We start from the raw sequence: 17683 nt of genomic DNA, 5'->3' as shown, positions 1-17683 counted from the left end.
ACCCGCGCCCCGACGCGCCCCGCCGCGGCCGGGAGCCCCGCGGCCTGAGCTCCGCCCCGCCCCGCCCCGCCCACAAAGAGAACCGCGTCCCCTCCCGCCGTCAGGCCCCGCACCCGCACTGCCTCACAGAGGCGCTCGGGCCCCCTCCCAGCAGCCGCGCTGGGCGCTCCCGAGGCCGCCTCCCGAGAGGCCTCGGTGCTAAGAAACTCAGCCCCTAAGCCAGGGCCAGCGAGCGGGATAGAGAGGCGGAGGCAGCTGGGGGACCCCCATTCTGCCCCCCTTCCGCGCCATCCTGCCTCTGAGGACCTGCGGGTGGGCGAGCCAGTGCCTCCGCATGGTCGAAATCTGAGATACGTGGTTTCTAAAAAATCCCTTATGGCTTCGGGAATTTTTCCTTTCACAGTCGAGGTCTGTGTGGCAGAGTGCTGCGTGTGGCTGTCGGTCAGGCAAGGTTGAGGGATAAGACGGGCCCAGCCGCTATCATCTGGAAGAGGAAAGCCTGCCCAAAGCCACCCAACTACCAGGTGTTGCTCCTGAGCTGGACCCAGCGGCGCCATCGCTGCTAGGGGTCCGATCCCCGTCACGGGATCAGCTGAGAATGAAGCCCATGTCCCACCGGAGAGGGGCTCACTTACTGGAATCCTGTAAGCTATGGCCACCAGGAGGCCCCATGGCTGCAGCAGTCCTTGATCTCACACTGGTTATTCGTAGGCCTAACTTGGGATAGGGGTCAGTCGGGCCCAGTAATGTTTCTTGACTATGACAATGGGGAGGGATCCTCTCTGTCCCAGAAGCTGTTGGACCATTTCACCTGAGGAAGGTGGAGGTGCGGCTGAGTCCACACCTGTAATCAAAGTCATCACTGACTTGTTAAGCTCAGCAATGACTTCTTTTGAGTGGAGGCGAGGCCTCAGCTGAATCGGCGCCCCCAAAATTTCAGTGACCACACCCTTCCCCAGGTCAGCTGAACCTCTTGACTGGAAGGAGTGGGCACCCTTCCTCCCATCCCCCTCCAGCCAAGCCTCTGCTTCTCCCCAACCAGGGCTGGCCACACCCTCCCAGTCCCCTTGGGAGGCGCCCATGCCCATGGAGCAGGTGGCAGATAGCGCCGGGGCCATTCCTAGAGAGGGATGGATCTTTGGCTCTGAGAGGGTGCTGAGAACATGCCTGGGGACAGCTGGATGCTCAGAAGGGTGGACACGTGCATCATGAATCTGTGCAGACTCCATGCATGAGCTTTCACACCCACCCGCTGTGTCTGTGTGGTGTGTATCTGTGTGCACCTTGGCATGTTTCTGGAATCTATATGTCTCTCTGAGGGTCTGCTGCCCATCCCCACATGCTGGGAGTGTCTGTGTTTCTCCCTGGCCTCTAGGCTCACACCTATAGTCAGGTCCGGTGAGCCCAGGAGTGATTTCACATGTGGGAGAAAAACACAGGTCTGTTTTTTTTTGGATGTCCTGTGCTCATAGGAACAGACGTATTTGGATTGTTAGCACACCCACATGTTGTGACCTGCGTTTCTACTGTGGCTCTGCCTGCCTGTGTACCACGCACAGCCACAGGTGTTTCTAGGCCCTACAGGGGACACAAGGCTCTGCTCTTCTGATTGGTGAAATACCGTGGTCCCAGGGAGGGTATCTCAAATGCAAGTGCCCAGCTCTTCTTTTTCAGCCTCGCTCGTACCTCTACCCAGTGCCAACCCTGCTCAGGCCCACTCTTTCTCAGAGAGACGACCCAGCCCCAGAGAGTGCCCCTTCCCCCATTGGGGCTCCCATACCATTGAAGGAACCAGGCAGGGGAGAACTTGTCCTGTTGGAAGTTAGACTCCATAGAGAACTGGTCAGGGTCTGCAAAGCCCTGCAAGTCCTCCAGCAAGACCAGCCCCACCTACAGCCTTCAAGGATGTGGCCCAAGAGCCTGAGCCCGAGAGCTTCCTACCCGAGCCAGTCCCTGCCCTGCCTCTGGGGTCCCTGTTCCTCTCTCTGCATCTCACAAGCCCTGGCTTCATTCCGTCTCCAAGTCTCGAATGGTGGGCTGAATAATAGCCCCCAAAGACATCTGGGTCCTAATCCTTGCAACCTATGAATGGCAATTTATTTGGAAAAAGGGACTGTACAGATGTGATTATGTTAAGAATTTTGAGAAGGGGAGGTTATCCTGGATTACCCTATGGTAATATGGACCCTAAACATATTCACAGGTGTCCTAATAAGGGAGGCAGGGGGAGATTTGACTCCAGATAGAAGCGAGGAGGCCGTGCAACAACCTCCACAGAGACGTGTGGAGAAGCCACACTGCTGTCTTTGAAGAAGGAGGAAAGGACCACAAGCCCAGGAGTACAAGGAAGGAAGCTCTAGAAGCTGGAAAAGGCTAAGGCGGCTTCCTCTTGGAGCCACTAGGGGAAGCCCAGTCCTGCCTATACTTTGACTTCAGCTCAGTGAAGTTGATTTTGGACTTCTGGCCTCCAGAACTGTCAGAGAATAAATGTGTGTTGTTTTAAGCCACCAGTTTGTGGTGATTTGTTATAGCAGCAATAAGAAATTAATAAACCGGGTGACCCCGGGAGGAAACACAGAGCCCCATTCATGTCCTCAGAGTTTGATCCTAGAAGGCCCAGCAGCCCCAGGTGGTGATGGGAAGCTGTGTTGCTTGGGCCAAGGCAGAAAAACTAGCTCTGCTGCCAGAAGCGGAGACCAAGGCTTCTGCTCTGCCGGCCAGCAAGCAGGGCTCTGGCCGGTGGCCCTCTGGGTGCCCTTCTCAGTGTGGGCCTTTCTGGCCCCATCCTTCGCTCAGCTCAGGTTGCACCAAGCTGGCCTCTCCCTGGAGTCTGGCCTGGATTTCTGAGGATGTGGCAGCACCTGGTTGGGCCTGGGTCTCAGGCCTGTCTTACTCCCTGGGTGCTGAGGCTGGGTCCGCTCACAGCTCCAGTATCTCCCCACTCCTGGGCTGAGAGAGAATGGGGTAGGTGTGCGAGTCCGTGGGGTGGAGAAGCCCAGATTTCTTCAGAAGCCCGCCCCCTCTGGCCTCTGACCTTGTAAGTGGGGAGGAGCCCAGAGAGACAGTTCCTGTGTGTGATGCAGGTGAAGAGAGGCTGGGCGTGGGTGTACAGGGCCTTGTCAGGCCCCAGACACAGACCTGGCCAAGTGGTGGTACAGGCCTGGAGCCCTCAGACCTTCTGGAATCTGGAGTCCTGGCAGCTTATCCCCCTCTTCACCTCCTCCAGCCCTGCACCTAGTGGTCCAGAGGTCATCAGAACAAGATGTGGGTGAGGGACAGTGCTCTGAATGGGGTCAGCATGGACATTGCCACTGACTAGTGGGGGCTGGAGGGTGAGCACTGGGCCCACAGGAGGCTGGCAGAGGGGCAAGGGACTACCCCCGGGGACCCCCTCTGCCTGGCACAGCCTCAAGCTGGGAACGTCTCTGCCTCACCCACCGTGCACCCTTTCTGCCCTGGCTGCCATCTCCTAGCATCCACATGTGTCCTGGTGAGTTGGGGGTGACAGCATCTCAGCAACCCCCCAATCCCCTCCCGCTCCCCAGTTCTGGCTGGGCCTTTGCTGTAGGATCTGTTGCAGATGGCTGAGTCCATGCATGAGGTGTGAACCCATCAGTGTTCTCATTGGACTGGGCACCCCTCAAAGACAGGGACATGTGAGAGGTACCACTGGCCTGCGGGTGAGCCCAGGATTGGGAGCTAAGAAGTGTTAGGTCGAAGATGGACTTGGGTTCTGCGGCCTCCATCCCTTGCCGAGGACTGCAAGGGGGTCTGGGAATGATGCAAATGAGAGCCCAGGCTTTGCCCTTCCCGCTCCCAGACAGCCCAGGGGGCAAGGAGCACAAACAGGGGGCTTGGGGGCATGCATTTATTTAGCAGTCAGGGGAGGGGCTCCATCAGTAGAGTGGCCTGGGGAGCAGCTGGTGGGCCAAACTGTGAGATGGGTCTCCTGGTTCTCTTGTTGGCATCCGGGCAGGTTGGGGCAGCTGGGCAGCACCTTGGCCACAGGCCAATGTGTGAGCAGTCGGGGTGGAGAGACAGGAGGCATCTGAGAGGAATAAGTATGGCTTCAGTGCTGGGTGGGGAAGCAAAAGCAGGCCTGAGCCCCACAACCTGCTGCACTTTGGCTCCCGTCAGCCCCCTCCTTTGCCATACTCACCACTGGTTCACTCATCGATGCACTTGTCTGTGGGGAAGAGAATAGGCATGAGTGTGTGTGTCGCTGTGGACCACCAGGGCCCCTACACTGCCCCCAGGCTGCCCCAGCAGCAGTAGCAGGTCAAGGGCGTTTCTTCAGCAGAGGGGCAGATAATGTGGGAAGGTGATTGGGAGAAAAACCTGAGAAGACCTGGGGGTCACCTGTTCTCCGGAAGAGGCAAGTGAGGCCTAGCCACCTGCTTGGGCACCCAGGCCTCCTGCCCATTCACCTGATGAGCCCTGGCAGCCCCTCAGCCTTGGAGAGAGTGGCGGCTCTCTGAGTGGCCTGACTGGAGCCCCCTGCCCAGACCTGGCTGCCTGAAGACAAAGACACCTCCCAAGTCCATGGTGAGGAAGCCCCAAGGGGAAGGAGGTGATGGCCCAGGACAAAGGGGCCTGGGAGTGGGAGGAAGTGGTGGCCCAGGATGGCAGGACCTGGGGTGTAAGAGGAGGTGGTCCCGGGCAATGAGACAGGGGAAACTGGATCTGGGCAGGCCCAAACTATCTGTCAGGGAAGAACACTTAGGGGCCAGACCCCTGGGGACCCCACAGAGCCCTGGGGTGGGGCATGGTCTTCCTGAATCCAAAGTGACTCCCAAGGGGCTCCAGTGACTGGAGCATGGGACCAAGTCTGTCCTCTTCCTCTTTCCCTGATAAGGCAGTATCAGGCCTGGACAGTCCCCACATCTCTTTCTCTTCTCCCCAGTTGGCCATTACCGATTGGGACAGGGAAGAGGATGTGGTCATCGGTGAGGCCCAGGGATTTGGTGAAGTGAACGAAGTCCTCCTTCAGCTCAGGGGTCAGCTCTTTGGTCCTCCCTGTGGCCAAGAAGGCAGGTGAGTGGCCGGCAGATACTCCATAAATATCGTCCAATGCATGAATGAGCCTCAGACCCCTTACTCATGGAGAGTCTGTGAAAAGCCCTCCCTCCTCCCTGGGGCTCAGAGCAAAGCTGGCACTGGAGGGGACCGCGGGGTCTGGGTCAGGGGTCACACACCCCTTGAGTGTGCCTAGGAGCTGGAACCCCCATGCGGTGGGTGGAGACCCACCGTAAAGGGTGATCTTGAAGTACTCCTTGTTTTTGGAAACCTTCTTGAAGAACACCATGGCGAACTGGTGGTAGTTGGTGGCTACCACTCGCACGGTATAGCTCTGCACTTCAGGGTAAGCTGTGGGGAGGACAGTGAGCGGTCAGCCCTGGCTGGGAGGACTGAGCAGCTCCTTTCCCCCCAGCCCTCTACAGGACAGCATCTGTGTGGAGGCGCAGGTGTCCTCTCTGGGAGGATCCCGCCCCCAGGAACCCCAATCCCAGGGCCCAGATCACTCAGGGCATACCCTTAATGTTGCCCAGGCTGAACTGGCCGGGTTGGAAACTTGGAACAAAAGTTCTGATAAAGTAGTCACAGTTTTGGTCCCTGTGGGAGCAAGAAATGTGTGGGTGAGTGGGGAGACGCACAGCCTTGGACCTCCCGGGCTGGACGAGGTCAGGGCTGCAGCTGGCGGAGCCGGGATCCTGGTGCCTCGGGTCCAGCCCAGCCCATCCCCCACCGCGGTAGAAGGCTGAGTCTTCTCCTCTGAGCCTATCTTTGGCTGTCCCTGCCAGGGTCTGCCTTGGGCCACCTGACCCTGCTCAGACCCTCCCTCCAGCCCCCACTGCCCTGCCCAGAACAGACACTCAATGGCTCGGTGGTGCTGCCTGGAGGAGTGGCCCTCTAACTTGAAGTCTGCCAGCCCCAGCTGTGAATACACCACATGACCTTCTGAGGCAGGGTGGCTCCTTCAAGGCCCAGCCCAGAGGCCACTTTCCCAGAAGCCCCTAATGAAGTCCTGGGTAGGGTTCCAGTGACCCTCCTCCAGGACATCCCTGCTCCCTCTGTCTTATTTCCTGAGGACTCTCTCTATCCACCCCCACTACTATCTGCATGTCTGCGCTGAAGTAACCAATAAATACTGATCTAATCAAGGAAGGATGGAAGGAAGGAAGGAGAAAGGAAGGAAGGAAGAAGAGGGAAGGAGAGGAGGGAGGGAGGGAGGAGGAAGGAAGGAAGGAAGGAAGGAAGGAAGGAAGGAAGGAAGGGAAGGAAGGAAGGAAGGAAGGAAGGAAGATATGAATCCAGCACAGAGCAGGAGGATCGATGACCACCCGTCAGCTTCGGTCACCCCTTTTCCAGACATGAGTCTGCCTCTCAAACACCCGGTCCCAGGGCAGTCCCCCAGGGCATTCTCCCAGGTCCCCCATGCTCCCCCAGGAGGTGGCAGCTCTCACCTGAACAGGATGGAGGTGACATTGTAGCTGTGGTCTTCTTTCAGCTGGTAGGTGGTGGAGTACATCTTAAACTTGCCTTGCTCTTCTTTGGAAACTGCATTCCCTGCCAGGCCCACCACGTACCACTTCCCCTGGAACTGCAGGGGAACTAGTGATAAGCAGAGCGGTCCCCAGGGGTCCCCTACTGCTCTGTCCCTGATTGCACCTCTGGGTAACCTGGCCCCAGAGCCAAGAGCCCCACTACCTGTGCCATAGGGCTCCTGACTGGGCACTCAGGCCAGGGTTGGGCCTGCCCTGATGAAGCCGGCAGGAGCTAGAAGCCATTAGGCCACGAGTCTGGCAGGGATGGGGTGACTCTTGGCAGGTGGCCGGCTGGACCACCTGAGCCTCAGTTTCCTCATCACATAGAGGGACTGAAGATGTTCCCACTTTGCATGGACTATGGAGACTATGGGAGAGAGTGTGGACCTGGGAAGGTCAGCGAGGTTGGGGTGGAGATGGGGGCATGGGGCGTGGCTTCCATCAGGGGATCCAAGGGCAGGCTGAGCTGAGGCTTAGGCCCACCTTGGTCCATCATGCTTCCTAAGGCTGTTTGCCTCTCCTCCCTCCCGCTCCCACTCTTCCCAGGCCCCTTACCTGGTCATCTTGGAAGTCCTGCTGTAGCGGGACCTTGAGCAGAGGAGGGGCTGGGATCAGGTTTGGAGTGGAGGCCTGGGCCTGCGTCTGCAGGGCCCCCAGCAGGGTGAGACCCAACCACAGGAGACCTAGGGTCATGATTTCAGGGTGAGGACACTGAGCGGCTGCTGAACCTGGCAGTGGAGGAGGAGGAGGTGAGCGAGGAGGCTGGCCTGGGGGAGGTATTTATGGTCCACTTGCCGGCTCACCCCTGGGTGATTTATCGTTTGCCAAATTCAGGAAGAGTGAGGTAAGTACCAGCAACTCATGCTGAAACGTTTGGTGAGATTTCTGCCCCTTTCCTCTGTGGTAAGGATTATGCAAGATGGGGAGGAGGCGGCAATGAGAGTCATGAGGGAACATTACCTGGAGAGCCACACCTCTGGCAGGGACAGAGGGTCCCCTGGCACTCTCTGTACCCATTCCTTCTGCTCTGGTTGGCCCTGTTCGTGGTCAGTGGTTCTGATCTGGTTGAGCTGTCATCTCTGACCTCCAGGAGGCCCCTGCTCAGCCCAAGGCCAGGCTGGGGTGTGTACGGAGAGCACCTGATGAATACAGAATGCCTCACCTCAACAGATAATGTCCCATTTCCTCATTCTCAGAAGGAACAGGGAAGAATGGGGCAGCCAAGAGTAAACATCTCTGACTGGCATTGTGTGTCTTCAGAGCTCAAGGATCCCACATCCTGGTCCTCCCAGGGGCCCCACGCGGGCCCTGGGACAGGGAGGGACCCCTTCCCCAGAGGCCAACCTGAGAGGGTTCCTGCCTTGAGTCGGCCTCTCCCCTCCTCCATGCCCTATTTGCAGGAGTGGACCTGCACTGCAGCTGGCCCCTTGGGACTTGGCCCCTCCCGTGGGCCCAGTGGGACAGAGACTTCAACCTGGGCACTCCAGCCGCACCTGTAAGCTGCTCAGCACAACAGAACCCGGAGGCTGTAGTCCAAGCTCCAAACGAGAGGGGGGGACTCTGAGGGACCTACTTGAGCTGGGTGAGGTGGGCTGGGATGCGCTGGGGCCTGAAGGCTGGCTCTCCACCCTATTACTCTGGATACCAGGTGCTTTGGGTCACAGAGAGTGCAAGGACGTGGCCTCATCCTTGAGAGGTCATTGAGACCATCCGCCATCTCTGGCCACAGCCTTGAGCTGTGGAGCCCAGCGGCTCAGGCCTGAGTCCTGAAAATGTTTCTGTCATGGCTGATCCCAGCTTCGTCCTATAAAGTAGTTTCCCCACTGGGTGCCTGGCTGTCCCTGGGAGGTAGGGATGGGTCCCAGCCCCTGCGCAGTGTCTCCCAGATGTCACCATGAGGGCTGAGGCTGTCTGGACACCTGGCCTGAAGGCTGAACTGAGGTTTTGCTGGCCTCAGGAAACTGACAGGGACCTCACTGGCTCTACCCACCTGCTGCTGGGGAACCAGCACCCCCAGCCTGGGAGTCTCAAGAGAAAGGATTTTGACCAGGGTCCTGAGCTGGTGTGTAGGACACAGCCTCGGCCATCCTGATGCAGAAGCCCCCTCAGGCCCTGCCCTGCCTGCCAGTCTGGGTGATGAAACGGCAGGAAGTGGCGATGAACCAACTTCAGGGGACTATGTTGCCATGACAGCCCATGTGTCCTTCAGAGGTGCCAGTGGCCACCCCCACCCCTCATCCCCATGGCAGGCCCAGGGGCTCTGCCCCCGCTACTCTTATTGACCTTAAAAGGTATGTTGGAGCCTGTGGTGACTGTTGAATATGGGGAGACTGACAGAGGAGCCCCAAAGACTTTTAACTAGGGGAGGGGCATTCCCCTGAAACACCAAGGAGTTGCCGGATAGAATATTCTAGACTCTGAGAGTCAGGGGGTAGAGTGGCCAGTGCTTTCTGGTATGAACTGGGGAGCGGGGTAAGGCCGGTCTGCAGCATGAGAAAACCAGGGCCAGGTGCAGGAGGGGAGACGGCCCAGCTCACAGGCACCTGTTGGAATCCTCTCCACAGCTGCCGCTCCAGGCCCTTACCTGGTCACCTTGGAAGTTCGGCTGCAGTGGGACCCTGAGCAGAGGAGGGGCTGGGATCAGTTTGGGATGGAGTTCTGGGCTTGGATCTGCAGGGCCCCCAGTAGGGTGAGGCCAGACCTAGGGGCATGATTTCAGGGTGAAGAAGTTGGGCAGCTGGTGGGCCAGGCAGGCGGTGAAGGAGGAGGAGGGGAGAAGCCTGCAAGTCTCTGCCCACCCCTAATCCCCATCAGTGCCCCCTCTGTAAAGAGAGCTACGCTACAGATTCTTCGAGGCCATGCGTACGCAGTGCCAGGTACACACACGTGGGTTATTTCCACATGATGTCATCTCTGCTTCTGACTAAACCCACACGGGGCCCATGCTTCTCTGTGCTGGCTCCAGGCCTGTCCAGACCCACCCTCCTCTTCTCTGTCTCTCTGACCTCGTCTGTGTGTGGTCTTGGCCTTGGCTGACACCTGGCCATGGCTATCTCATCACTTCTTCCTTACCTGGCTGCCTCCTGCCTTCCCTCCTGGCCCAGTCCTGGAGGTCAGGCTGGTCCAGGAGCTGAGGGAGAGGATGAGTGAAGGGGACGAGGCTCACTTAGGGATTTGAGCCTCAGCAGTGTGCAGTGTCCCAGCCATGCCTTGTGGGTGGTGTTGGAGAAGGTTACTGAGAGGATGTGACCACAAGTTATCCTCGAGCTGGACCCAGGCCGCTGGAGGCTCCTCACCACCTCTCCTGTCCTTGAAGCTATGCTCTGCCCTCCATTCTCACAGTGGGTGTTGTTTTCAAGCACGCAGCCTTGAAAGAGCACTGCGTTGTTGGGACTACCTGGATGGTACACGTGATGGAACCCCATTAAGGCCTCGATGTCAACTTTAAGATTCTGGCAGGTGGGCGTGGAGATCTACTTATCTTATGGCGCCTAGACAAGCCTCATAAGCAAGTTCCCTTGCTTCTTGAAACTGCCACCTACCGATCTGGAGAGGCCTGCCTCCTTCTTCGGTTTCTTCTTGCTCTCTGTGTACAGGGGCCAGTTTGTGAACCAACAAGGGTCCAAGGAGAGTCACGGTGATGGCTGGGGCAGAGGTCAGGCCAAGCCGTGCCTGATCTCAGCCAACCAGAGGTGGGTGCCGGGCCGGTTGGAGCTGGAGGGCATGGGATCAGCAAGGGTGCTTCTTGCATTCTGCCTTAGAAGGGAGGGGTCCTGCAGGCTGGGCTGGGGATAAAGGTAGAACTCTCTGCCCACACTGCTCAGAGTCCAGCAGGGGTTCGAGGAGCGGGTCAGCTCAGCACGTACACCTCCCACACGAGGGTTGCGTGAGGACCGTGGAGTAGACTTGTTTGGACTTGGGCCGACTCCAAGGGCTCCAGGTTGGACAGGACCCTGGTGGCCCCACTCCTCGTCCACTCCTTTCCTACTAGGTCTGGGCCCTTGTTCAAGGAGGAGACTCTCGGATTCACTCTGCCCAGAGCTGGGGGCAGTCCCTGAGGCCTGAAGCTCTCAGAATGTGTGGCACTGTGTGGGGCACGCCATGCACTTGGCCCCGCTCTCGATTTTCACTGCGGCCCCAGGCTGCTCCTACAGGACCACCCAATGACCTCCCTCTCCCTCTCCCTCTCCCTCAGAGCTGTAAATGTCCCTAGTGAGGCCACAAGCCACACAGAAGAAGACAGGGCTGGGCTTTCTGAGTCCCATTCTACATCCCTTTAGCAATGGCAGGCACTTAAACACCATCCACACCTGGTTTCTCTGTGGCAAGAAGCCAGAACTCTGGCTGCTCCAGACCCCTCACTGTCTCTGGCAGGTGGCCCTTCCCACTCCACATGACCAAGAGGAGAAATTCCCAGGGACTACAGTGGCCTGGCTTTCCACACAGGGACCCAGGCCCCACCCCTGGTCTAATTGAATCAGGAAGGCAGCAAAGTGTTCTCTGTTCTTACTGCATCTCAGGAATCCAGTCCAACCCCCTGGACTGGTTTCCGGATGCTTGTGAGTGGTGTTCAGCCAGCTGCGAAGGTTGGGGTAATAGCAATGGCCTCTGACTTTCTTGAAGGGCTGGGCAAGAGGTCCCCAGGCAGGCGGTAACTAGGCTTCTTGGAGCTCGGGGCCACACCGGGGAGAAGCTTCCATGGAGATGCCCCAGGCCAGTCATGGCTGTAGGAACCCTTGGTGTCCACATATGGGCTCTCCCTGGCTGCCGCAGGTCCAAACACTCGGGAGCAGGGAGGCCTGCTCCGTGAGGGCCGTGGCTGGATTCTCTCATTTCCAGAAGCAGCTTTCCAGCCCCCAGGCCCCATGTCTCATGCCCGGGCTCACCAGGACTCACTTACGGACTTCCTGGCTCCTGCACCTTCCACCTGATGGGAACCCTTCCTGTGGAAATGCTCTGATAGATGACACCCCCACCAAATACCCACTGGATTCCTTCCCCTGGGGAGATCCTGGGGGTCCACTGGGCAGGGGCAGCAGGTCTGGGTCCAAGGCTGTCTCCCAGTTCTGGTCCTCGGGTGCCTGGCCCAAGCATGTCCCTTAGAATGGTTGCTCCTTTCATGCTGGGGCACAGACTCACCCATGCAGGTGAGAGGGCCCTCGATGACCACAAGGCGGCTGGAGGCCAGTGCTCTGAGCAGGGTTTGCAGTGGGCTCCAGGTGTCCAGCAGGTTGTGCCGTCATAGGCCTGCTCCTCCCAGCTCTGCACCCCTCTCCTGCCTGGGCTGTGGCTCCCAGCACCCCAGCAGAGGGCATCTCCACCTCGGCCATGCCTGGGTCCTTGCTCCCTAGGCCCCTGGCTGGGCCTCTGCTGGTGGCTTGTGTGAGGACGGGTCTGGCTCTCCTGAAAGGCTGATTCTCCTTTGTCCCCTGAGTGCTCAAGAGAGTGCCCAGCCCAGGGGGCAGGGTAGTAGGTGCTGGAAAGGTTAAATGACAAGAAAAAGGGAAAGGCTAACCATTAGTTTACAATACCTGTCTTCTGCTATTAAAATTTTGGTGAGTTGTGAAAGTAATTTTATTCTTCTCTTAGATATTTGAAAACAGAATGCACTCTATTCTATTATGAATCAGGAATTAGAATACTGTTGATCTTCAGGAAAGGGAAAAATCTGGGCCATACCAAAAGAAAGAAATAGCTTTTTTGTTTTTTTTTTCTGAAGAGAGTAATACACACATTTAATTTACACATCTTAAAAACCAGGCATCAGGACACTAATCTTTATGAAATTTTAAAAACGTAATAAAGAAAAGGTAATAAAGAAAATCCTTAACATAATCACATCTGCAAAGACTCTGTTTCCAAATAAAAGTCACATCATACATTCCTGGAATCAGGACATGATTGTCTTTTGAGGCCATTTTTCAGTCTATCATAGTCCGCTTGACCCACCTGGACCCCTTCTCCCCATGCCGCAAGCCCCACCTGTTCTGGGCTGCCCACACCCCGGACTTGCTCACAGAGGGACTTGGGTTCATCTCAGAAGGGGCCCTGGGCCCCAGGTGGCTTGGCCTGTGCAGGCAGCTGTAGCCTCGCTTCTGAGAGCCCTTAGTCTCCCTGGCTGAGAAGTGTCAGGGCTCAGGTCTGTCCCAGGCAGGGATCCTGGGTGCCCTGCCTGGTGCTGTGGCTGAAGCATGGGAGCCTTGTCCTTCCACCATTGGCTTCCCTCCCTGTGTGGCTCAGGGTTCCTGTAGGCTCGGTGGTTAGTATTAAATATCAAAGGTGGTGGGAAAGAGTTACCCCAGAGGGCCTGGTCTGGCATTCGAGGTCCTCAGGTTTCTGCCCTTCCCTGTGCTGAGCCCTTCCTTTCTATCTATCAATTACCCTCACTGGGAGCAGGCAGGGAGGCGGGTGCTTCCCCTAGCTCCTGCTCAGTGAGGACTATTTTAGGAACCCTTGGGAATGTAAGGGGGGTGCGGAAGGGTTGACTCTGGATCTTGGGGATTGTGGAGTCAGACCATAGCCAAGAAAAGCCAAAAGGCAAGGGATGGGCTGGATCAGCTCCTGAAGCAGCGCTCCAGAGAGGGGGAGGCTGCCTCGGAGGGGCTGCAAGGGCAGGCAGAAAGCGGTGCCCCCTGTCTTCCAGTGGTGCCGAGGGGACCTTGGGGAGGAGCCATTTGAGAAGCAATCCTGGCTGAACAGCAGTCTGGACACTCTGAAGGGCCCCTTTCCACCAGACAAGCAGATCTAGCAAGAAACAGACTCTTCATGCTCCACTAGGCTCCCAATGGACAAGGGCCTTAAGTGTGTGTTTTATAATAAGAAAGGCTGCAAAGCCAAGAGCAAAGTGTCCAAAGTAAATATTTAGAAAAGAAACCACAGAATAAATCCAAATAGGAGGAAATAAAGAGCAGAAATTAATAAAATGGAAAGGAAGATATGTAACAAGAATATCAATGCCAAAAGTTGACTCTTGGGGAAAATAACGTAGGTAGAAATTCGGAAAAATTTCTCAAGACAGAAAGCTATAAGGCATAAATAAACAGAAGTAGACAAAAAAAAAAAAGGGTTATAACTATAGAATCTATAGACATTAAAAGGGTAAGAGAATGCTATAGGAATGAAATGGGAAATTTCTCAGAAAACTGTAACTCACCAAAATGGATTCAAGAAGCAAAAGAAAGTCTGAATGGCTTTACAACCATCACAGAAATTAAGTCGGTTATTAATGAATCTTCCCGCAAAAAGAATGTAATATAACTGCACATGTTCAAAGTGCACAATTTGACAAGTTTTTAAAAATAAACCTTTAATTGAAAAAATTTTAGATTTATAGAAAAAGTGTGAACATAGTTTGCAGAGTTCCCACATATCCTGCATCTAGTTTCCCTTATTGCTATGACATCTTAGAACGGCACATTCATTACAATTAACAAACCACTATCGATGCATTATTAACTAAAGTCCATACTTTATTCAGATTTCCTTAGTTTTCAGATAATGTCCCTTTCCTGTTCCAGGATCCCATCTGGGACCCCATGTTACATTTAGTTGTCATGTCTCTTTTAGGCTCATCTGGGCTCCGACAGTTTCTCAGACTTTCCCTGGTTTTGATGACCTTCCTTGAAAATTTTGATGAGTACTGCTCAGATATTTTGTGGAATATCCTTCTACTTGGACCTGTTGGGTGTTTTTCTCATAATTAGACTGGGGTTACGGGTTTAGGAGGAAGACCACAAAGGTGAAGTGCCATTTTCATCATATCATATCAAGAGCACATATTTCCACGTGACTGATCACAGCTGATACTGACCTTGATCACCTGGCTGAGGTGTGTGGTCAGGTGTCTCCCTGCAAGATTCCTCTTCTTTCTCCTTTGCATACTGTCCTCGAGGGAAGGAAGTCACTCTGCTCAGCCCGGACCTACGGAGTGGGAGTTTTACTCCATCTTCTAAAAAACAGGGTGCCTACAGAGTTTGGAATTCTTCTGCATGGGAGATTTCTCTTCTCCCCATTTATTTATTAATTTAATCATTTATCTGTACGGCTCATGGATATTTATTTTATACTTTGGGTTATAATCCAATATTCCTTTATTTTGTTGATCAAATTGTTCCAGCCGGGTCCTTTTGACAACCTCCTTTCATTGCAGTTTTTGAGCAATTTGATAAGTTTTGACACATATAAATGTCACGAAACCATCATCACAATCAAGACAGTAGACATATTCATCACCCCCAAGATTCCTCATGTCCCTTCTGTCCTCCCCACCTCACATCCCTACCCCACCCCCAGGCAACCACCAATCTGCTTTCTGTCACATGTTTGCATTTGCTAGTTTTATATACATGGAACCAAATGGTATATAATCTGTATTGCCTGGTCTCTATCATTCAGCCTAACTGTTCCGAGATTCATCTCTTTAGTAGATTCTGGATAAGATCAAGGGCAGTGAGACACTTGGGTAGAGCCTAATGGGGTGTTAGAGAGGCTGGCAGGACTCCTGGGTTCTCCCTTGCCAACGGAAGCAGGAGCCGAAGAGGAGAAAGTGGTTAGATGGGAAAGTGGCCAGTTGGGTGGAGGTGCCAGGATTGAGGTAGGTTTGCCTGCGGGACATCTTGCTGTCCTAGAGGCAGTTGTAAACCCAGGCTGGAGTCAGGATAGGGCTGACCTGAAGCCACTAGCTGGGCATTCATGAAACAGATGGTACAGAAACCACGGTGGGGAAGAGGTAGCCGAGGCTGTGTGCACGAGGCCTAGAAGGGCCAAGACTGAATCCTGAGAAACCAGATTCGTAAGAGGCAGGGCTGCAGAATAGAGGATCAAGGAGACAGGGAAGCATGTCCGGGGGGCTTGTTAAAGAAGAGACAACAGGTCCCAAATGGAGTCACTTGTGCTAAGCCCACATCACCAGACTCAGTACCTAAGCTAACACCTAACCTAACTGCAGTTTCAACCTTCCCCAGAAATGTAATTTTAACTGGGTCAGTCTGGAATCTCCTGGTCAGTAGCAGTAATACTCCTTCCTTGTCCTTGCCTTCTTCGGCCTTTAAAAATCTCCCAACTCTTCGGAGCTCTTTTCTACTTGCTAGATGTGATGCTGCCTAATTCATGAATCGTTGAATAAAGCCAGTTTGTTATTTAATTGACTCAGTTGAGTTTTGTTTTTTAACAGAAGAAAAATGAGAGGTGGAGTCACAGAGCCACAGAGAGGCATGTGTCCAGGAGAGACTGGCCACTCAGGGCAGATATAGAGGGCAGGTCACAGAAGTTGTAGCCTGGAACAGGCCTCATGGGCTGGCAGAATCTAGGCTATGCCTGGACAGAGCTTCCTCCTCTCCTCGGTGTGAGAACCCTGGGGCTCAGCCACCTGTCCCCTGACATCACGCAGCAATAGTAGCAATAGGGAAGAAGAGCACAGCCATGCCTGGGATTTGCTCAGACTTGTGCCTAGGGCTCCATCAGCTCAGCTGCAGCTGCTTCCCCAGCCCTGAGGTCCCATGGACATTAAGCAGGGCTGTGCTTAATGCTGGCCACAGACAGGAGGCCCCTGAGAATGCATAAGGAAGAGGCAGTATAGGGATCAAGAGCTGTAAGCACTGGATTGGGCAATGTTATGGCGCGAACGATTCTGAGACCCACGGAGCCAATTGAGATTAATTATGAGCCTTTATTAGCCGGCCGGCGACTCTACCACGCAGGGCTAGAGGAGATCAGCCCCGAGCTTTCAGAGCAGGCAGCTGATAAAGCTCAAGACCATATCCTGGTGGTCTCCTGAACAAGCCAGCAGATTACAGAAGTGGAAGTTGGCTTTTAGCATATCTTTGCCCTGGAACAACACCCTTAATTAACAAGTAAATGGATTACAGAAGCAGACATTGGCCATCTACATATTTTATACAATACACTTCCTAAACCACACACAAGCAAGTAGGACAACTTCTGATATCTAAAGATATTTCTTCCCTGTAGCTGACTTAGCTAGTTCGCTCACTTGAAAATTTTCCACCCTTAACAGGCAAGCCAAGAGGCATGAGCCTGCCCTAATGTCCTGCCCAACCTTGGCCAGGAGGACAAAGGGAGTACTTTGTCAAGCATTTTGGTCACTGGATTGCCTTCCTATATTTGGCAAAGCTAGAGCAGCTGCCAGGTGGTCAAAAAATAGGGGTCTCTAAGGCTCACTAGACTCCCTAGCCGCCAGCCTTTGCCCATTCATTTTCCTATTTAATCCTGACACATCTCGGTGCAGGAGACACTAATCATTATTCCTATTTTACAGATGGGGAAACGGGCTGGAGAAGATGAAAAGGGAGCTGATGGTTCTCTCTTCATACTCCTCCACTCCACCCCTACCTCCACGCCCGCTGTGCACGAAATTGGCTGCTCTGTAAGCAAGTCACGTTCGCCAGGGCTCCAGGCCACACCGGAAAAGGTGACTGGGGATGCTGACTCAGCAGGGCGAGCGAGCCCACCCTGACGGCGCCTTCTGCTGAGCCAAGATCCACCGGCCCCGCCCCCCTCATAAGCGCCACCGTCTATAAAGGGGCTGAACAAAGTGCTTTGAGCAAATTTCAAAAGGGCGAGTGTCCCCGAATTGCCTCAGTGTCTCCATTTGTAAAACGGGGACGCCTGCTCACAGTTCTCGAATGCTGCGGTTTCCAGGGACCCACTCGCAGGGCATCTCCCTGAACCCCAAGACGGCGCCTGTAGCTGCAACCCATCCAGCGGCGCGGAGTGGACAGGGCTCTGCGGTCCCTTTCAAGCCCCTATCCCGGCTCCGATTCCCCTTCCCAGGAAGATTCCCCTGAGAAAGCGAAAGTCGCTTCCGCAACCCCCTGAGTCACCTGCTTCTCTGAAGCCATCGTTCTCGCCTCTCGCGCCCGCCTCCACTGGCATGCCCGCGTCCCCGTCCGGGTCAGACGTTACGGGCTCGGGCGCCGCAAGGGCAGCGCGAAGATGGAATGCAGTGACCACCTCCCGTACAGACGCGGGGCAGAACAGCGCTGGGCGGCACCTAAGGCCCCGGCCGCCAGGCCAGAGCCCCACCCCCATGCCAGAATTCCGCCCCGGCCGCCGTCAGGCTCCGCCCCCACGCCCCGAGCCAGGTCAACTCTCGGGAAGGTCGGACCAGCAGAGCCCCG

The 17683-nt window shown here is 55.2% G+C and overlaps 1 protein-coding gene across 7 annotated transcripts; it reads right to left on the bottom strand.

Moving 5' to 3' along the window:
* Positions 1 to 3854: 3854 nt before the first annotated feature.
* LCN2 (lipocalin 2) lies at positions 3855 to 17605 on the bottom strand. 7 transcript variants are annotated; one of them, XM_039861635.1, is made up of 11 exons: positions 17387 to 17605; positions 14356 to 14490; positions 11685 to 12021; positions 7506 to 7684; positions 7101 to 7273; positions 6465 to 6601; positions 5534 to 5613; positions 5248 to 5367; positions 4915 to 5016; positions 4160 to 4186; positions 3855 to 4048 (listed from the first exon to the last, which is right to left on the bottom strand). In XM_039861635.1, exons 1-10 carry the CDS (start codon positions 17592 to 17594, stop codon positions 4167 to 4169), a joined length of 1491 nt encoding a protein of 496 aa, XP_039717569.1. In that variant the 5' UTR covers positions 17595 to 17605; the 3' UTR covers positions 3855 to 4048; positions 4160 to 4166. The 7 variants fall into 7 exon arrangements, with proteins under 7 accessions (XP_039717569.1, XP_039717568.1, XP_039717573.1 ...); XM_039861634.1 differs by having other exon boundaries at positions 14356 to 14493; positions 17387 to 17604; XM_039861639.1 differs by having other exon boundaries at positions 14356 to 14465; positions 17387 to 17602.
* Between the last annotated feature and the right edge of the window lie 78 nt (positions 17606 to 17683).

This window comes from Pteropus medius, unplaced genomic scaffold (genome assembly GCF_902729225.1).
Source record: "Pteropus medius unplaced genomic scaffold, Ma_sr-lr_union100, whole genome shotgun sequence".
Taxonomy (NCBI): domain Eukaryota; kingdom Metazoa; phylum Chordata; class Mammalia; order Chiroptera; family Pteropodidae; genus Pteropus; species Pteropus medius.
Note: the sequence above shows the minus strand (reverse complement) of the source record. Positions and strands in the feature narration are given on the sequence as shown.